This window comes from Aspergillus flavus, chromosome 8 (genome assembly GCF_009017415.1).
Source record: "Aspergillus flavus chromosome 8, complete sequence".
NCBI lineage: Eukaryota > Fungi > Ascomycota > Eurotiomycetes > Eurotiales > Aspergillaceae > Aspergillus > Aspergillus flavus.
The window spans coordinates 2,571,021-2,592,371 of NC_092403.1; the positions used below are offsets into that span (position 1 = coordinate 2,571,021).

General features: G+C 33.4%; 7 protein-coding genes across 7 annotated transcripts; 3 read left to right on the top strand and 4 right to left on the bottom strand.

The window, feature by feature from the left end:
• Positions 1-266: 266 nt before the first annotated feature.
• Positions 267-494, bottom strand: F9C07_13087 (uncharacterized protein; the record flags this gene model as incomplete). The annotated part of the gene is made up of 1 exon (XM_071507944.1): positions 267-494. The coding sequence occupies one exon, from the start codon at positions 492-494 to the stop codon at positions 267-269; it is 228 nt and encodes a 75-aa protein (XP_071367477.1).
• Positions 495-630: 136 nt separating this feature from the next.
• Positions 631-1,016, top strand: F9C07_2287660 (uncharacterized protein; the record flags this gene model as incomplete). The annotated part of the gene is made up of 2 exons (XM_071510921.1): positions 631-881; positions 932-1,016. The coding sequence occupies 2 exons, from the start codon at positions 631-633 to the stop codon at positions 1,014-1,016; spliced, it is 336 nt and encodes a 111-aa protein (XP_071367478.1).
• A 670-nt stretch (positions 1,017-1,686) lies between these two features.
• Positions 1,687-3,861, top strand: F9C07_2287661 (MFS transporter). The gene is made up of 6 exons (XM_041295770.2): positions 1,687-1,894; positions 1,950-1,973; positions 2,050-2,078; positions 2,155-2,673; positions 2,726-3,101; positions 3,161-3,861. The coding sequence occupies exons 1-6, from the start codon at positions 1,783-1,785 to the stop codon at positions 3,736-3,738; spliced, it is 1,638 nt and encodes a 545-aa protein (XP_041150930.1). The 5' UTR covers positions 1,687-1,782; the 3' UTR covers positions 3,739-3,861.
• On the bottom strand, positions 3,862-4,585 carry F9C07_2175616 (uncharacterized protein). The gene is made up of 3 exons (XM_071509373.1): positions 4,250-4,585; positions 4,176-4,193; positions 3,862-4,116 (listed from the first exon to the last, which is right to left on the bottom strand). The coding sequence occupies exons 1-3, from the start codon at positions 4,388-4,390 to the stop codon at positions 4,045-4,047; spliced, it is 231 nt and encodes a 76-aa protein (XP_071367479.1). The 5' UTR covers positions 4,391-4,585; the 3' UTR covers positions 3,862-4,044.
• An 8,704-nt stretch (positions 4,586-13,289) lies between these two features.
• Positions 13,290-16,490, bottom strand: F9C07_2287664 (fungal-specific transcription factor domain-containing protein). Its single transcript, XM_071510922.1, has 4 exons — positions 16,253-16,490; positions 14,599-16,130; positions 14,115-14,541; positions 13,290-14,065 (listed from the first exon to the last, which is right to left on the bottom strand). The coding sequence occupies exons 2-4, from the start codon at positions 15,537-15,539 to the stop codon at positions 13,850-13,852; spliced, it is 1,584 nt and encodes a 527-aa protein (XP_071367480.1). The 5' UTR covers positions 15,540-16,130; positions 16,253-16,490; the 3' UTR covers positions 13,290-13,849.
• A 223-nt stretch (positions 16,491-16,713) lies between these two features.
• On the top strand, positions 16,714-17,314 carry F9C07_1956078 (uncharacterized protein). The gene has a single exon (XM_071508526.1). The coding sequence runs from the start codon at positions 16,846-16,848 to the stop codon at positions 17,158-17,160; it is 315 nt and encodes a 104-aa protein (XP_071367481.1). The 5' UTR covers positions 16,714-16,845; the 3' UTR covers positions 17,161-17,314.
• Positions 17,315-19,908: 2,594 nt separating this feature from the next.
• F9C07_13081 (uncharacterized protein) lies at positions 19,909-20,729 on the bottom strand (the record flags this gene model as incomplete). The annotated part of the gene is made up of 2 exons (XM_041295759.1): positions 19,909-20,294; positions 20,360-20,729. 2 exons carry the CDS (start codon positions 20,727-20,729, stop codon positions 19,909-19,911), a joined length of 756 nt encoding a protein of 251 aa, XP_041150927.1.
• Between the last annotated feature and the right edge of the window lie 622 nt (positions 20,730-21,351).

Consider the following 21,351-nt stretch of genomic DNA (forward strand, 5'->3'; position numbering starts at 1 on the left):
TCGACGAACTGGATGGAGTAGGCGCACAATTTGCGTCGGAGATTACCGCGTACTTTCACCGGGTTGGTGACTCAGTTGCTGCCAAGATGGTGTCGGCAAAAATATGTATCTCATGTCGCTACTATCCCGTCCCCACCATTAGGCCGGGGGAAGAAATATTTAATTGACCAGCATAATAAAAGCGATATAACCACCTACGTCAACGACCGCCTAGATGTGGAGCACCTAGGGGTCCCTGAAATCCAGGGAGAAATTCATGGACTCATTTACAATCGGATATCATTGCACAGAGCGGTGGGTTCTTCCAATGGGTGCATCTTATCGTGGCCTTGATTGAAAGCAAGACTGCTGACGGTGAATCGGTGGATCAGGCTCGCCACTAGTTGCAATATGTCCCTCATGGACTGAGCGATGTTTACCAGGGCATCCTGAAGAATACCATCAAGCGAGAGTATCGCAGCCAGGCGCTTCTCCTTTTCCAATGGGTCTGCCATGATGGGCGACTACTCTCAGTGACGGAGATGCGATATGCCTTGGCTGCAACAGACACTGCACAAAAGTTGCATTCCATCCGCTGCCAGAGAACAGGCGACTTCGCTCAAACCGACGACCAGATAAAACAGCGCATCCATGCTTTTATCTGGCGGGTTGATCGAGGTTGTGAAGGTGCCTGAAGGTGGTGGAAATGAAACCGTCCAAGTTATTCACCAATCGGTAACTGAATTCCTGCGCGCACGAGGATTGGCTTATCTAGCTACGCTCGCTGAGACGGACAAGAAAGCCATTTGTGTTATGCCAGACACAGAGCCACCAGGCAACAATAATATCCACAACTGTCCGGCGCCATTCGACGGCTCATGTTTGAACCATCTGGTTACAGAGTATGCGAAAATTGTCGTAATTGCTATTTTAGTTGAGATGATGTTCTCAGGGTTCCCGACGAGTCCAGTTTCAGGCTAGGAATACCTGGGAAGCAGTTGTGTTCTCATTCTATTGACAATTCCGTAATGCCATGACCTTTGAGTTGGGGTTAGCACGTTACCTACATACAAACTTGTTAACACGAAACTTGAAAAGTAGTCTAGAATTATATATGAATATACTCAGCATACCAAGTGGTGCACCTGCGAGTGCATGTAAACGGATAGCCAGGCATGATACATATGCCTTCTCAAACATTATCATACGGCTGGTCAGATTCATATCTACCGCTGTGATTATAATTACGCGTAATTCAACCTGAGCCAAGTGATGAGGCACCCGATGGGATAAGGCTCCTGTGTTTCTCTCTACGAAGGAGTTCACCATGTTCCTGCCAGCTGAATCGAAACTCTAATTTCAATAGTTGTCTCCACTTTCCGGCAGATTTGGTATGTTGCTGTACCATACCTCCGGTATGCGTGTTCCATGCTCTCAGACTGAGAGTCTCGGAGTCCCACGGACAGTGCATGATTGGCCAAGGGAGTGTGAGGGATGTTGTCGATGTTCAAGCTAAACGCAATGGGATCAGTGGAAGTGGTACGTATCAGATCTAAGACTTAGACGGATCCAAAGTAGTTCCTCAGCGCGGCCGAAAGCACAGATCGGCAGTGGGGACGAACACCTCAGCTTGCTTTTTTTATTTCCCGTTTAGGTCTAGATAAAAGAGTTTTCAGCTCAGCCCAGGTGTAAACACAACTCATAAAAGACCGTAGTCCCATAACAGCGTACAGAAAACAATTATCTTGCTCGACTACGAGCCAGTCAGATTCCTATATTGATTCTATGATATAGACCGTCGCGATGTCACGTTACGCATATCCTGTGAATGCTGCCGAAGCGTGGATTCGCTCGACTAAAGTACGAGTTGTCTCAGCCCTGACAGGGCTGCCTTTTCGGCAGCTGGCGCTATTGGGTGAGTGTCGATGAAATACAGTGACTATATTCAGTTTACTGATCAGCTTCCTTAGCAATATGTCACTTTGCTGAGACCGGTATGTAATGCCCCGGATAATAGTTCCGAATATGTGACCAATGACGTGTGGAGTGGAACTGACGTTCTATCAACAGTCGTACTCACCTCCATCGTCCCGTATATGGTATGCTAGCTCAGCCTAGATCTCCTTGCATGACCTCTGCGCTTCACAGAGATTTGACTAATAACTTCTCGCACAGCCCGACATGCTCGAACATGCCGGTGTACCAAAGAGCGATGTGGCTAAGTGGGTTGGCTTCACCACTACGATCACCGCTACCTGTGCGGGCCTGATGGGCGTGATATGGGGTATGGCTTCCGATTCCATGGGTCGAAAACGGGTTATCCTGCTTGAACTGAACCTCATGCTGGTATTTGTCTTCCTGTTTGGCTTCTCACAACACCTCGCCCTCCTGGTGCTGTTCCGCGCTTTGATCGGTCTCGTGAGTGGTAGCGTCGGTATTATGCGCACCATGATCGCAGAGTTGGTCCCTGAGAAGCTGCTCCAGCCATATGCATTCAGCATCCTACCGACTGTCGAGACAATTGGGTCCGGGTTCGGCCCCGCTATAGGAGGACTCTTGGCTCGTCCAGCAGAGCATTATCCTGGCATCTTCGGCAGGATTGGACTCTTTAAGATGTTTCCCTTTGCCTTGTCTAGTGTTGCTTCCAGCTGCGTTGTAGCTTTCGCTATTACGATGGCATCTTCTTCCCTTCGTGTACGATTCACCTTTCGTTAAGGAAGCCCAGGTTGCTCTAACAGCTGTATAGGAAACGCAACCCGGGCGGAAAGACTCCCCTGACGATGGGTTGATGATCGGAAAGATTCTGAGTAGCGTGTGGGCATTGCGAAAGAGAAAGGCCGACATCCGACCGGAAGTCGTTGATGAGACAACAGCTCTACTCGGTGACACAATAGAAGATGTAGAAGAGGTTTTGGAGCAAAGAGCAGCTGAACTCGTGGGCCGTTGGAAAAGTGTTATCTCGCCACAGCCTATTCTCCTGGTGCTGATATCAGGTGTGATGAGCATGCATACCGTGGCTTTCGATTCATTGTTCCCGGTACTCTTGCACCTCCCTAAACAACATCTAAAGGGCAATCCAGATGTTCACCTGCCATTCAAATTCAGCAGTGGACTCGGGCTAGGTAAGCTAACTACCTTCGGCATTATTGCCATTTTACTAACAATTATCTGTTCCACGTAGAAACAAATGAGATGGGTCTCTTCTATTCAATCGTCGGTGTATCCAGCATGGTAGTCCAGCTCGTCATCTTCCCATGGGCGGCCAGAAAGTACGGAATTCTCCAATGTCTGAAACTGGCTTGTACCGTCTTCCCTATCATGTACCTCGTGGTCCCATTTGTACCTCTTCTCCCACAACCCCTCTCCAGTGTGGCAGTAGTTGCAGTGTTGGTTCTCAAGATGGCAGGGGCCGCCTTTGTTTTCCCATGCTGCACAATTTTAATCAGTGAGGTAGCGGGAGCCATCGGCATGCTAGCAACGGTGAATGGAATCGCTACTAGCATTATCGCCTTTGGACAGGCTCTTGGACCGGGAGTTATGGGACCTACATTCTCGTTTGGTGTCAAACTGGGCTACACGATTCTTCCTTGGTGGCTACTGGCTGGGTTCGCGTTTTTGAGTTCGCTTCCAGTTGCTTGGATTAAAGAGGTGGATATTAAACTTCCCGAGGAGGGTCTTCTTCCTAATGAGGAAGAGCAGCAGGTTGGTGACGGTGAGAATGATATGGAAGCCCGCGGCAGACAGCCTACTCTGATTTAGTTGATCTTTCGGGGTGGAAACCAACCCCATTGGCCATACACATATTGAAGCGTCGTTTACCTGCTTAGTGAACTCGTTTCAGATTAACCTGAATATTTGTTGGAACACTAATTTTCTATTTACTGCAAACAATTGTCATCAACCGAAGGGGACTTTCCAAGAGCATACATATTTGATTATTGTTTAATAATTAGTATCCATATAGGATTCCTCCCAGTATTAACTAAGCAACAATGCCATCACCACCAAGGTCATATCATAAACCTCACTGGACGAGGAAGACCAGAACAGCACACCGATTTACGCCTACCAAAACATGCCAAGCTTACTAGCCACGGCTTCATCATCTTCATAACTCTTGCAGCAAGAGTAGCATTCCTTATACATCAGGTTAACTAACGTACCGAAGACCAGTCTTGGTCATGGATACTACTCACCCCGAATTTCTTGTCATGCTGTAGCCCGAGAGTTAGCGCTATTCCAGAAAGTGTTAAGATGCCGATATGCTTACCCATCCCTCGGGACAATGTGGCTTCTCTGGGAAGCAGACCCTCCAGCAAACATCGGTACTATGGACCTCCACAAGACGCGGTACGGCGTTGGCACCGGTCAGGAGAGCGGTGGTTGCGACAAGGATGGTGGAGAACTTCATTTTGGGGAGTTGATTCGACTCCAGGAAAGGTAACGAAAGGATCTGATTTGTTGTTGTTCAGGTTGACGCGATGTGTCTGAAGAATGGTGCAATTTTGAGGGATAATGGCGCTCTATTTATCTTTGTTTATGTGATTCTAGACACTTGTTCTGCCTGGGTTGTTTCGTATGTACATTTCGACATTGTGACGTTCATGATAGATAATGTACGTTTTTGGCAACACCCTCATTCTTGTTAGATAGGATATGGTTCAAGTGTTCCGAGAGTGATTGTGATTGTAAGGCATAGTTTATTCTAGCGGTAGTACTCCAGTAACTCCATGATGTATGCGGGTAATGTATCCATTTAAGGTTATCTCTCAATGTAACCCAACAAGTCTAACCAGTCAACAACAGCAATCTTGCAGTTAAAGTTTCCGACGATACCGATCTTGAGAGAGTGGTGAGTTTCACTTGTCCAGATCATCGTGCTGTAATAAGTTTTCCGCCGGGTTGTTAGAACCGTCTATTCACTGGCTGACATAAAGTTAATATATAGATTGGCCGAAAACGTCGGTGGCAGCATGAAAAAGCCGATGTAATGACGTCAACCATATGTGCGATACATCTACCGTTTGCAGAATGCGAAGTTTTAGGTATACCAGATTCTGTATCTCGCTTTACGAGTTCTGTGATATTCATTTATATACTCATCTCTAGGATAGTGCTCTTATAAGGTTTGATTGAGTACTAGGGATCAACCACTGGATGAGGATTTAAACTACTCAGTCTGTTCCAAATCGAACATAGCTAGTGATAGCATGAGATATTACTATCGGTAGCAATGTAAAAACAGTCTCGACCTAATGACATGTTTGAGATAGTGGACACCGGCATACACCCGGGCGATCCGGAGCACTCTTCCGGTAGTGGGCTGTACGCCAAGAGCGGGTGCTACCCACGGCCCGATGGGGTTCCCGCTCACGGAAGATTCCGACCCATGCCACATATGACCTATGCAGTAGATCGAAGAATAAATTCTTAGATTCATGCACAAAGATGCTTGCGAAGCTGAACTCAATTCAATTGCACTTGCGTTTCGTGTGAAAAGTTTGTAAGTTTCCTGTGAGTACCTAACAGGTTCAACTACATTGAGTAGTAACACCAATACTTTGCAGGATAACAGTTTGTAAACAGCTTAGAGGAATTCGTCTTTGTTCAAGACCACAGATCTCGAAAGCCAGCGTACCCCTGTACGCATAATAATGGATTATGACATCGAAAAGCAGAAAGATAGTGATCCCTCCCCAGGCCTTGGCAGAAGCAACATGCTCGGAACCATTGTAGAGTACGTCCGAAATTGGTGTGACCACTTTTACTATCATATATCAGGTCACCTATCAAGTATATTCTTAGATAGTCAGTTAGAACCGCTAGACCTTCAGAAGATCAACTACTTTTTTATTATTAGAAGACTATATTAACTATTAAATAGATAGACTATGGTATATTTATAATAGTTTAGTAGTATATTCTAGAAATACTAGGATTTTGATTTATTTATTTAACTATTTTTTCTATTATTTTTATTAATTTTATTAATTCTATTTATTTTTTTAATTTTATTTTCTATTATATTATTTTATTACTATTTAAGTACTTTTTTTATATCTATTAAGCTCTTTATTAAGTATATCTTAACTATATTATTTTAATTATTAATTTTATTATTTTTATTACTTTTTTATTATTTTTATTATTTTTATTAATAATATTATTATTATTCTCTTATTTATTAGTTTATTATTATTAAGACGCTATTTATTAAGCTTATATTTAGTAGAAGTTAACTCTATTTAGTTAAATTAGCTTATTAAATTCTATTATTTTATTTTTTATTAGATTTACCGTTAGTAAATAAATTTAATTAAGATACTTTTTATTATATTAATTATTTAATTTATAAATTAAATATTAAAAAATTATTTTTTTTTAATATATATTTCTATCTACTAAATTAATTAATCTATTGGTCTATTCTATATAAAAATATTAAGGAGTTTTTATATTTATTTAATAATTTTATTATTTTTTTATTATAATACTAGTAATAGATTAAAGAATATTTAGTAAATACTTTATTAAAATTAAAATAATTTTTAGAATAAGTATTAAAATTATAGTCGCGAGTTTTAAATATTTTAATAATTAATAAACTAAGTAGTAATACAGCTATATAGATACTAGTTAAAATAAGATTATTTTAGATAAATAATCTAGATTTAATAATAACTACTAGTTAAGTAGATAATTAATTAAATAATTAAATAGATAATTAAAAATTATTTTTTAATAATATTATTAAATATATATTATTATTATATTTTTTTTTATTATTTAATTAATTAGAATATATTTTTAATTAGAATAGTATTTTAATCTATATTAATTTAATTTTAATTAAATAATAATTAAATTAATTTAATAGTTTTAATATTAATAATTTTAATAATTTTAATAATATTTAAAGTTATTAAATTTTTTATTATTAAATTTAATATTATTTCTATACTAGTTTATAACTATAGAATAGTTAAATCTATTTATTTTTATTACTAATTAATTATTTAAAATAAATATAATATTAAGTATTATATTAGTTACTAGTAATTTATAGTCTATTAATAAATTATTAATATATAAATTTTTTAATATAATAAATAATATATAATAATATTTTAAAGTATTTAAAAATTATTTAATTATTTTAACTATTAATATATAAATTTTTTTTATTTAGAATAATTAAAATAATTATTAAGATAATAGTAAAAGATTTTAATTAAACTAAAGATTATTTAATAATTTTTTATCTTTATTTTCTAATTTTTTTTAATTATTTTTTAAGTTATTTTATAATTTATTTAATAACTAATCTAATTTTTTTTATAATCTATTAAATAATTATAATAATAATAGAAAAATTAAAATAAAATACTAGAAAATAGATAAAGTAGAGTATTTTTAGCTAAATATAAAAAAAGATATTACTATAATTTAAATTAATAATTAAATTTATTATAAAAATATAAATATTTTTTTAAATTATATATATAATATAGCTATATATAAGAATAAAGTATTAATAAAAGTTAATTTATTAATTTATTTTTAAAAAGCTACTTTATTCTAGTATAGTTTTAAATTTATTAATAGAGAATAATAATTAATATATATTTCTATTATATTTAAAAATAGTATATTTTTTAAATTTATTAAATAATTTAAATTAAATTTAATTATTATATTAAATAAGTTTAATAATATAATCTATATTTTTATTAATATTTAAATTTAATAATCTATTTAATTATTTATTTAAAAAATTATTTATTTAATATAAGCTATTAATATTAATAATTTATTTAACTAGATTATAATAATTTAGAATTATTTTAATCTATATCTTTAGTAATATATTTTTTAATTAATTAAAAATAATTGACTAGATTCTTTTTTTAATTAATTAGAATAGAAGTTCTATATATAGTAAAATCTAATTAATATAAATATTATTTATTAAATATAAAGAAATATTATATATTATAATTTTATATAAAATAGTAATATTAATATTAATTTATAATAGATTTTTTATTAAATCTTTAATTTTAGAAATATTTATAGAGATTTTTAAAATAATTAATAATATAGTTTAAATATTAACTAATAATATAATAGATTATAGTAAAATCTAAACTAAAATTAAGATTAATAATAAAATTATTATTAAATATAAAATTATTAATAATTATATTTCTAGAATTAAAACTAATTACTATATTAATATTATTTATTTATTTTTTTATAAAATATAAATATAAATTATAATATTAATAATAATAGATTATTAAATATTAATAGAAATAATATATAGAAAAATAATTAAAAAAATAGTAATATTAATTATTAAGATTAGAATAATTAATAATTATAAAATAAAAATAGCTATTATAGTAATATTTAATATTCTATTAAAATATATTTAATAATTATTAATAAAGCTCTATTTTATAAAAATTAGAATTAATTTTATATATTATTTAATTTTAATTAAATTATTAATTAAAATTAATTAAATTATTTTATACTATAAGAATTTTTTAATTTATTTAATAATTTAAATATATATTATATAGATTAATTATATAATAATTATAATAACTATAACTATATTATTTATATTATCTATTTATTTAATAATTAATTTAATAAGCTAAATAAAGTATATTATATTAATTAATTTAATTAATTTATTAATAGTCTATATATTTTTAATATATTAATTAAATTTATTTTTTTAATTAATAATATAGTTTTAAATATATTAGATTAGATTAAAGATTTATTAACTATAGTAGTTATTTATTTTAATTATTATAAAAATTTTATATTAAATAATAAACTCTATTAATATTTATTATATATAACTATTATTAATAGAAATAAATCTATTATTTTATTTAAAATTGCTATAATTATTAAGTCTAAAATATTAAATATTAATAAATTATTTATTATTAAATTAAATAGATTTAATAATATTTTTTTTTTAATTAGCTTTTATTTATAAAGAGCTATTATAGTAGATTTTAGTTTAAATATTACTATATTCTATAGTTAAGTTTATTTTAATATAGATTATTTATTTACTATTATTAATATAATTTTTATAAAAACTATACTAGAGTTTAATATATATACTATTAACTATTCTATTAATATTAATAATATTAGATTATTATATTTATTAATTAAATATATAATTTTTTATATCTATTTTCTATTTTTAATAAATAATTAAAATTAATATAGTTTTACTAAGATTAAAATTAGAGTATATATTATTAAAGAAATTAAATCTAATTTATTAATTAATATAAATATTATAGATTATAAAGATATTATTATAAATCTAAATAGTAATTATAAAATAATTTATTTTTATAAAAATTTTACTTTTATAATTAATTATAAATTAAAAATTAATTATATTCTCTCTATTCTAGTCTATATAATTTAATAAATTATTATATCTATAATATTATATAGAATAATTTTTATTAAAATTAAATTAAAGCTTTTTAATTAAGATTTAATATTTAAATTAATTAATAGTATAACTATATTTTAATTAATATACTATATTTATTTAGTTAATATAAATTTTTTTTATATTAAAATATTAAATAATATATTTAAATCTATAGTTATCTTTTAATATATTTATTTTAAAGTAATTTCTAATTTAAATTATATAATTATTTATTAAATTAATAAAAATATTACTAAATTAATTTATTTATTTATTAAATTAATTATTAATAATCTAGATTAATTACTAGTTTTTAATAAATTAATTAAAAAAAAATAAACTATTCTATAGAAAAAAGTTTAATTAATAATTAAAATATTAATAAAAATAAAATAATTATTATTTTACTAGATATTATTATATATAATAAAAATCTAAAAACTATTTAATAGATTTATAAAATTACTAAATAATTTAATATATAGATAAATAATAATAGTTCTAATATTAATATTATTAATATTTTTAAGAATTAATAGTTATAAATATTTATAAAGTTTAGTTAAGAATAATATATTTTAAAATTATAGATTTATTATTTAAATTTAAAGAATTATAAAATTATTAATAAAATATTTAATTTTTTCTATAACTAAAATAAATTAATTTATATAATTAATTATACTTTAGTTAGTTATTTTATTTTTATTATATATAAAAATATATAGATACTAGATAGTTTTATTTTAAAAAATTATATAGTTATTAATTTAAAAGATATTAATAAAAAATTAATATTTAATATATATTTAATACTCTCTATTAATAATATAATTATTTTAATTAAAAACTATTTTTTTATAATTATATTTAATATTTATTAAATATTTTATTAATAATTAATAAAATATAACTATCGCGATTATTTAATAATTATTAGCTATTATAGATAAAAAATTTTTAATATTATAATTATAGATTTTATTAATAGTATATTATTTATTTAATATTAAATAAAGTTATATTTTAAAAATCTATTTAAATTTTATTAAATATATATTAATAATATTCTTATTATTTTATAAATATTTAAAAAATATTATTATTATTTAAAATTAATTTTTAAAGAATTTTTTAAGCTATATCTTAAATTAATATTTAAAAAAATATTTATTAATTTTTTATTAATTTAATTATTTAATTAATAAATTAATATTTTTAAATTATATACTTTATAAAATAAATTAAAGACTATTTAATTATTAAAATTTTTATTAATTTTAAAAAATTTTAAATATTATATTAATTTAACTAGTTAATTTTATAATTATATTAATTATTTTACTATTAAAATTAAATTTTTATAAATTTATAAAACTGCGTTATTAAAAGATATTTTAAAGAATTTATTTATTAATTAAAATAGATATATTACTACTATATTCTATAATAATTCTATTAATTAAAAATAATAAGTATTTAATATATTATAAAAAAAGTTCTATAATAAAAAATTTTTAATATATTATAATTATTATTAATAATTATATATTAATTTAAATATATTATAGAAAAATTATAATATAATAATATATTATTTTATTAATATATATATATATTTAGATATAAAAATATTATTAATTTATATTATTATATAACTAGTATTTTTTTTAAATTAAATTTTTATAATTATTAAGTCTTAATATTAATCTATTAAATTAAAGATATTTTATTTTATATAGATACTTTAGAAAATCTAATATCTTATTAAAAATATAATTAATCTAGTTATTATCTATATTAACTATTAGTTAATAGTTAATATTATTAAATAATTATTATTAAATATAATTATTATTAATAAGCTTAATTTATAATTAGTTTATATATTTTATTATATTTAATAGTTTTATATAATTATTATTTATTAATTTAATAAAATTAATATTATTATTAATATTTTATTTTATTTTTCTATAATTAATAATATATTTATTAATTATAATATTAATTTTAATAGTATATTTACTAGCTAAGTATTTTAGCTTAGTATAGCTATTTATATAAATTTAATAATATTATTAATAAATAATTTTAAGAATTAATTTTAAAAGAACTATACTAAAGATTTTTAAGTATAATATATTATTAATATTTTATAATCTAATATAGAGATTATTTTACTTTATTAATTTAATAATAAAAAAATCTTTTTTATAAAATAATAATATATATTAAGTATTAAATATATTTATAAAAATTTATAGATTTATTTATTTTATTTAATAGTATCAAAATTTTTTAAGTTTATCTATAATAATTAGAATTACTAGAGACTTAATAAATATTTTAATATACTTAATAATATAGTTATCTATTAAAATTATTAATTATTTAGAAACTATATTATTTATTATTTTATCTATTTATTTAATAAATTATATCAATATTTATTTTATAGTTAATTATAATTAATTATTATACTACTAGAATTATTTTATATTATTATTTTTAATTTTATTATAGCTTTATTTATTAAATAGAATTTTAATTAAATATTTATTTTTATTAATAAATTTATTAAATATATTAGGTTTTTATTTAATAAATTAATTTAAAAATTAATTAAATAAAGAAAATAGTTACTAATCTATTTTTAAGAATATAACTAGGGTTTATTAAAAGTTTTTATATTTAATTAAAATTTTTACTTTATAAGTAATATATAGAAAGATCTATTTTTAAAATTTAATATTATCTAGTATTATTTAATAAATTATTATTTTTAGATTAATAATATATTTAAATAAATAATTTAGATTATAGAGATTATAATCTATTATATTATTATATAAGATTTATTATAATTACTTTAATTATTTATTATTATATCTATATTTAATATATTATTAAATATTTTAACTAAGAAAATTTTAATCTAATTATTATTTAGAATTAATTTTAAATAATTATAGAATTTTTTTAAAAAATTTATATATTAAAACTATATTAATCTATAATTAAATATAGAAAAAGCTCTAAAATATATATTAATAAAAATAAAATAATATTATAATTAATAGTATTAATTAATATTATTTAAATTTAAAAATAAAGTATTTATTAAGCTATATAAAGATTATATTTTATTTATAATTAAAATAATTAATTTAAAATTTTTATAATAATATATAGAACTCTATATTATACTATAGAAAATTAATTAATATATATACTATATTAATTTACTATTTATATAGAATATATATAATATTCTTTTTATTATTTAGCTTAAGCTATATACTCGTAATATTAATTATACTATTTTTAATTAAATTAATAATTTATTTATCGACTAAATTAATTATTAAATAAATAAATTAAATAATTAATTTATTAATTAGCTTAATAATTAAATTAATAAAGATTATTTTATAGTATCTAGTTTAGTCTATAATAACTAGTTCAAAATTAACTAAATTATTAATAAATAGATTATTTAGAAAGATTATAGATCTTATTTTATATAATATTTGGTTTAATATACAGGTTATAGTCTCGATTATAATAAATAGATTAAAAATATAGATATAAATATATTAAAATTAATTAAAAAATATAAGCGCTAATAAGATTAATATTTTATAATATATTATATATTTATTAATAAAAACGTTAATATTTTTTTTAACTAGTATATTATTATATATTAGATTATCTATTAAGTATATTTTTAGATAGTTAGTTAGAACCGCTAGATCTTTAGAAGATTAACTACTTTTTTATTATTAGAAGACTATATTAATTATTAAGTAGATGGACTACGGCGTATCCGTAATATTTATTGTTGTATTGATTCTTAAATTCTAATGACTAAGTCACACTAACACGTATCGACAGTTTTTCCGAAGTACCCACTTCGATGATCATCCGTTTTCGTTCCATGGTTGGAAAAAGTCAATCGATCGTTCGTAGTCAAGAAGAACGGGATGGTCCCCGATAGGGATCGCACCCACCCAAGTTGCCATCGTGATAAACAATACCCGATACTGCCTGCCTATGCCCAAGATGGCATTATTCTAGCTCGAGTTTTTCAAGGCTCGACTGATGCTTCTGTCTTTGAGAATTATGTTGAGCAGCTTCTTCGGCACTGTGGCAGATGGCCTGAGCCAAAATCTGTGTTAGTCATGGATAACGCATCTTTTCATCATTCCAACCGCATAGAGCATATGTGCTTGGAGTCAGGTGTGAAATTGGTCCATTTGCTTCCATATTCCCCGGACCTGAATCCGATTGAACGATGCAATAACTAGTGCTCATTCGATCGGCCAAGAAACTATAAGTTTCTTGTTTTTTTGCAACTACTGGCCAAACTATCTCATAGAGTCAACCCGATCCCTTGAGTCCCCATCGAAATGTATATTTAAGGGACAATGCCGCTCTAGGAAAGAGCTGCTCCGTCGGTGAAGAAACCAAATATAGTATCATCATCAAGAAACGTATGTTTGGCCCCATCATGGACATTAAATTGACATACATCCTCCACGCCGTCTTCCCCGAGTGTGATGGTTCCCGGCACGAGGTCAGTACCGATGTTGGCAGCTAGGCGAGAGTTAGTATGGTTTATATTAGCTCAGCGAAGCCAACTGACCATGAAGAGACGACCAGGAACTGCATCGGAGGTATTGTCTGTGATGCAGGGTGCTAGTTTCGCAACACGAAGCATGAGGCTTTTCAGTAACGCCAATGGCTTTTTCAGCCCGGATCCACATCCTTTCTGATACTCCAACAGAGCAGACCAGAAGAAACGACACGCCTCAGTATAATCATCGCGGCCTTGACTATCAGACTGAAGTAAATTAAGCACGGCACTATACATAGCATATGAGATGCCAATTTGGGCACGTCGGAGTGTGAATGACCTTTGGTATGTTTCGGCAAGTGCGCGGATGTTAAACGCCGCTTCGATACATTTGTCCATTGCTTCATGCTTGTCCTGTGCGTGCAAATTAAGGCCGAAGCGATTCTGTGTCGTAAATGGTTGTTGAGTCAAGATTACTAAGGTCCAGTATGTGGTGCTAAGAATCTTGTCAGCAAGATAAGAAATGATGCCATAATTCCATAACAACACATACTAAAGTGTCATCTGGTGTGGTGGAGGGGGGTCGTCCACGCTTGGATCAAACGATAGATGCGAAGGAAGGCCCGATCTCCACTCGTCTAATTTCATCATGATTTGTTGTCTGGTCTCTAAGAGACTAAGCAACGATTTGACCCCATGTCCTGTCGAATAAAACGCTCCTATGACTGATTCTGTTATGACTGAAAGTTGGAGCAAACATTCAAACGTGCTGAGAGCGAATGAAGGTCTACCGCGGTACATCGGGGCCTTGGCATTGCATAGCTCAACATTGGGGTCGACATAAGGTTTCCATTCTTCCAGCTCCTCGAAAGAGTCAAGAAACTCCCGAGGTACATTGGCCTGGGACAGGTACAAAGCCGGATTTTGACTGAAATAAAGGGATTGAGATTTGTCGGTGGCATAGGCACCCCAGTATACTCTTCTTCTGATCTCTCGCTCCAAGGGAGAGAGTATCATATCGTCTCCGCAGTGAGAAGGCTTCCGATCTTCCAGATGGTAGCCGAGATCGAATATCATTCGGTAGGCCATACCACAAAACACCCAGCCAGCACTCTGTTTGCCATACTGTACCAGGCAGGCACCACAGAGAAAAAGCGCAACCACGGTAGGCAGATTGGGTTTGTCGATATAGTGGACAAGCAAAGATTTGAATCGGCCGTAGAATGCCATTCCTGGGGCTCGCGGGTCGCCGCTATCTGGTAACAATGGGTTCCGGTCGCTGTAAAGGCTGCTCTGTATGTATATAGCATTCATGAGAAGTTTGTTAACGTAAGGCTCATTGGTAAGAAGACTATCCACAAAGGCTGGGCGATAAGTAAGAAGATACATCAGGTGAAGTCGGTTCCAATGAAGGCCCAATAGATGCATCGCTGTATCCATAGGAACGCCATCAAAGTCGATGTATGCGTCCATGCTCGACGTGTGATAAAGCATGTGTTCTTTCTGTCTACTAATTGCCGAGAAAGAGATGAGCTGGTCTCGAACGGCGGTCCGGGAATCATTTTCAACATCTCTTGGCTGTGTTGTGGCTGACGAGTGTTCGAGGTAGCGATGACAAAGATTTGTCACACCATAGGCCTGTATGCCAGAGATATCAGAGTCGATTCGAGGATTTCAAGGTGCGGCGTCATTATCTTGACTGGCTGACCGGTGATCAAGTGATAAACGGGAGTTAGTGGACGGTATAAACCCTGGCCGCTTTTCGTGTCGAGGAGTTCCTGATATCTGCTCAAGTGACACGATTCCAGATTTTAATTCATGATCTGGCTCTAGCCCAGAATTCGGATGTCCTCTCTGAAGTAGTTCTGAGGGCAATTTGGTACTGCTAGAATTCCCGTCGATGACATCTCCCGCACCGCTTGCCTTGTGGGCTTGATCCTTCAATTCTTAAATTTGCTTTTGAAGCAAGTAGACATCCACTCTCTTGGCCCTGGTAGCTGTTCTCCTCCCATCCTTGGGATATTCGCAGTGCTGATTCTTCAGGATACATAGGCCGCATTTTGGAAGCTGACCGTCACATTTGATCTTTCATCAGAAGTTAGCTAGTCCTTCAGAAGCGTAGGAGGCGGAAACCCGAGAGCCAAAGTCTTTCTTTTCCATCCATGTTTATTTCAGGCATCATCCACGTGACTTGTGGGATGACTTACCTTCTTGAGACGACAATGTTTGCACGTGGAGCAAGCGGCACGAGCTTGGGCTCGTGCCTGCCGACGAGGGCGCATTTGTCGTGGGGGCGTCATGCAAGAAGAAGGCCGACGTCTTTGAGATCATATTCGCCACTTTCGGCTTGTCGTGTTCATGAGACCGCACGGCTTCCGCGAAAAGGGTCAAGCTCGGGATCGAGAAACCTGAAGATGGGGCGGAAGTGCTGGGAGAAGGGGCGGAGCGGGAAAATTAGTCATCATACGCCTCGGCAGCCCTAAATCGCCATTGGATGCAATAGGATGAGGTTCGTATAACTGGTAAAGTTCATAGTTATATTTGCTTTGCTGACAGGTTTAGAAAATGCCATCTGAATATTCGATCACCATTCTTTAATAATCCATTCTGTGATTGGCCACGTCAGGCATGGCTACTTTCGGACATTTAGAGTACCGGCTTTGGTCTCGGAGTCTTGAAGAACCGGATAATTTGCTATCTATAAAGTAATCCCTCGGACTGATTTGTTTTTTGCAAGCTCGCCGCAAATACCTTTCCTTGATACTACGCACCTGTCCTCAAATTCGTTCAATCCAACGATATGCCAATTCTTCGACACCTTCTCGCCTACTCCCATCCTCGTCTCCGACACGAAGCTTTGCTCACTCGGTTGCATCTCCGGCCACCGGGTCGCATTCCAGTGGGCTATCATCACACCCGAGCTACCAATTTGCAAACAAAACATGGTCCAGCTCCTACGTCCGTGATCAGAAAACTTCAGAGACCAGTTACAAGACTATTTTATTGGTTCTCAGATTCTCAAACCCGACGACCATGGATTACCCAATTATGCCTCACGCCGCTGATATATTGTCTTGGTGACTTCTCAGCGCAAATGATAGAGGATGAGGATTAAAATTTTTATCGCTCACTACGAAGTTTCGTCATCGGGCTAGTTATAGCGATTCCTAGCTGTGAGTGGTTTCTGTTCTTAGGGCGACGGTTCAATTACAGTTCGCCCTCCTTGTCTCTGGGCGCTAAAGTGGCTGCCAACCAAATCTCCTACACACCGATGTTCAATGTCTACTATTTTACATTTCATGGGCTCCTCGCCGGGGAGGGGCTTTGGGGTGCATTTGAAAGAGTCAAAAACACGGTCCCTATAAGTATTCCGGGAAGCATCCTTTATTGGCCTTTGGTGATGGCTTTCAACTTTTCACACATCAGACCCCAGTCTCGATCGATAGCAACATCTCTATTTGCAGTTTTCTGGCAATCATACTTGAGCTGGCTGAATAGCTCCGCTGGTAAGGGGGAAGCAAAGCACACATGCAATAAATGGACATCTGGCGTGGCGAACGTGGAGGATTTAGAGCGTCAGATGCTAATATTTGACGATAACTAAGATACCAACCATTTTCTGCCTTTTTTTCGCCATCTCTCCAAACTTTCCATGACCATTTGTCTACTTGGGAGATAATTGTTGATGTTGATTGGAGGATAGATAGAACCGATGGTAGAAGTCTTTGAAACTTTCTTCTTTTCAGTTCGCTATTTTTTTCCTTGGCATAAAGCTGCTCGCGAAGGCTGTCGGGAACATCATTATGGCTCTCAAGGAGCCCACTTTGGTCTACGTATTTCACGAGGGCCTTGGGATGGTGCGTCTTTAGCCTGTGACACCAGCTGCCATCTGGGTCTTGCCAGCAGTTTTGCCCTTCATGGCGGCATGGAGGTCCGGGACATCGCGTGACACAATACACGTCCCGCCAGACTGAATGTTGACCGGAAGTCTGCTCAGCGAGCATCCGCTTAGTGACCGATGATTTACCTCTCTTGTCAGTTGAAGTAGGTAGGGACCATGTCTCCTCTATGTAATTAAGAGAAATCTGAAGTCGTAGCTTCTTGCGGAGACGGTATAAATGGGTCCAAGCCAGTAGCTGCTTCTCCACCACCGTCCAACCGATACCAGTGCTCTCAAAGCCCTTGTAAGATCTCGTTGAAAACGATCGTTTACAGATAGCGCGAGCTCGGTGTCGTCTAGCCCTACCCCCCTGCTGCGGGCTATTTTCCGGCGTAGAAGATTCCCAGAAGTCTCTACTATTCGAGTCCAATGATCACTAGGTGGGCTAGTCAGGTCTTGTTCCGTATCCTTCACCACAACCCGATTGTTCAATTTGACCCTCCATTCGCTTTGATAGGGTATACAATTCAAAGATTGTTCGCCCCACACAATTTCATCTTGACATTCAGCTACTGGTATCAAAGCTAGATGGTCAGAGGAATGTTGAAGTAAAGGGGGTTTGGTTTGACCATACCATCGGAACAATTTTAGATGCAGACTTTGAATAGTCATCCTGGTCTAGTGGGCAAGGAGAGATATCTATCTCTCGCGTATAGACTAGAGTTGCTTGACTCGCTCGTAGGAATTCATACCTGGGCATGGGTTTCATACAGTGACGTCTGTGTTATAAGGTCGAGGAACTTAGTCATTCGAGTGAGTCATGTTATAACTTATAGAGATGGCTAGCGGACACTGTTACTCTGTTCTGGCGAAATACTTGAGGAAATTAGTTGCAAGGACAATACTAGAAATGTTCGGTCTTCGCTCTTGGGTCTTCTGATGCTGTGTTGGATTGGTTAATGGTAGAGACCCAGTGTTAAGGCTATCTTCTCAAGTAGGCCAATGTAGCAATATTTGATTGGTAGGTTAGTTGATATAAAAATTGTTAAATATTCATTTGTCGCGACATGCAGCGATATTACAGGCGGTGAAAATCAGCTGGCAGAAACTATTATACCGTGAGTATATAAAACCCGCTGCTAACATTGTAATGTCCTTGCAACGATGCCAGAAAAGGAATCTCAAATGAAGAAGATTGCACAAGACTGAGTCCATTGGGAAGCTTCGTCCAGCATTTCTAATAGCTTACTTCTCAGCCAAGCCATCAGAAATCCTTATGTCGAGATCGTTGTGGGCTGTGCGATATTTACTAAGCCTCAACCGGCAAGGCCAGTGCCTACAGTTGACTTCCTAATCAAGTATAGAGAACACACGGCCTCAAGCTTGTTTGTCGGACTGTCCGTGAGTGTTTGCAATTCGTGCCTTAGTGAATGTCGCATTGTATTGGAGCCTGCAGAGTCGAGAGGCGGGGTATATGGACCTCGTTTAAATCCCAAAGAAAATACTCCGTAGTGTAAAGACAAAATTGCCAAAATGCCGAAATTTCCGGCAGAGACTTGAGTTCACCCTTGATTGGAAGACAGTCGCGTGTCATGACCAGGTGGAGGTGAGGGTTGCATCCACGGGAGATTGGGATTGTCGTGATGGCTGGGTCCCACGGTGGAGAAAACTGCTGGAGGCGCCAATGATCGACCCTGGCCCCCAACCTACATCGGGCTAACTGGCTGCGGCAAAGGATCGTCATTGAGAATCTGCGAGGGAAAAAAAAAATGAAAATGAAACATGTAAACAGTCCCCTTGCTGCGGAACGGTGACTGAAGTGTTCGGGAAGGCAGTTGTCCAATCCAACCACCACCTGAGACGTCGTGGATGAAGTTACTTTATGGACGAGTGGAGGTTTCTCAATAGAATACTCGGTCGTTCTGCGAGTGGCCCAACCTGCGATCATACCGTCAATGCGTTGGATGCAAGAACAAGGGCAGCTTAGTAGCGGTTCGTTGGTAATTCGTGAATGGGTTGATCCATCCGGCTTTCTAGCTCATATTGTCTTTTCGGAGCTTCCAGTTCAGTCAGGGGCTTGAGAGGCGGCTGAGGACTGCTGGTCACCGGCATTGCCCCTTCCCCAGCGGGCGGCTGAGATTGTTTTCGGCCGCGCATGAAGAAGTACCAAAGAAGAGCAACGATCAATGCGACTCCTGCAACACCGCCCACAACACCTCCTGCAATGGCTCCAGCATGGTTACTCGAATGAGAGGTGTTCGATGAGTCGGAGTCTGAAGTAGTTGTTGCAGCGGGTATCGAGCTTGTTGATGTAGATCCGGTAGAGGTTGTTGTAGTTGCGGAAGCCGTTGAAGAAGTCGACTCGAAACCTAAAGATAGAAAGATTCCTGGTCAGAGTGGAGGCTCACTTTAATAGAAGAAAGTCATCACGGACTCTGAGTCTTGGTTACCAAGATTGTTTCCCCGCGCGCGGTGGGTGACCCGTCGGAGCAGCCTACAGCATTGTCGGGATCATCCGTCCAGAACCCTGTTTGCCAAGGCAAACAGCAGAAGTATCCAGTGTGGTTATACATGATCCCGGTCTCATTGGCACAGTGCGGAGTCGCTTTCAGTGGTGCTGTACAGTCGGATTCCGTCGGACAGCAAACGTTGTTCTGGATTGACTGCGTAGCCCCTGGGCAAATTGAATCGCCAGGGCAGCAGGCATAGAAGTCACCCCATGTTTTTCCGCAGCTTGTTTCACTGGTAAGGCAGCTGCCATTTCTGCGAAGAGGAAACCCGTACGGTGGATCGTATGAAACCATTTTGTGAGATCGTAAGAATTAAGCATGCAGAAGAGTGGGAAAAAGGAGGACAGAAAAGGCGACCGTGCGTAATAAAAAGGACATGTCTGAGCAAATGAATCAAGCCTCAACTCTATGATGGAGCTAAGGTCTTAGCTTTCGGAGCGGGCCAAAAAACTGGGGACTGAGCCCAGTTAATTCCAGCCCGTGGCAGTTGCTGAGGATGCCCCTCTACATTTGTGTTTACGCAGTTGAGACCAAATGCAGGACGTGATACGGCTCTAGTTGTCGGAAGATTCGACCAAGAAGATGCTGGTAAGCGCTTCGTCGTTCCGTAATCGAACAAACCTTGGACATACCATGCGTAGTGGTGAGATATTCAGCCGAAGCACCGTGAACGGCAAGCAATTTGGCAATACTTGAAGACATCTTTTGTTGCTATTGTCGTCCAACGAATGTAAATTTGAAGCTTCGATGAACGTCTGTCTATGCAACTCATTCGTACCCGGGGCTAAGGCTCCATGAATTGTACGGAGCTGTGTAGTTCTTGGCGCTTCGTAGTTGGTAAGGAAGGTGGTGGGTGGTGGTGAATATCAGGCACTCTGTACCATTCCTTCCTAACCAGGCAGCAAAAGTACGTATT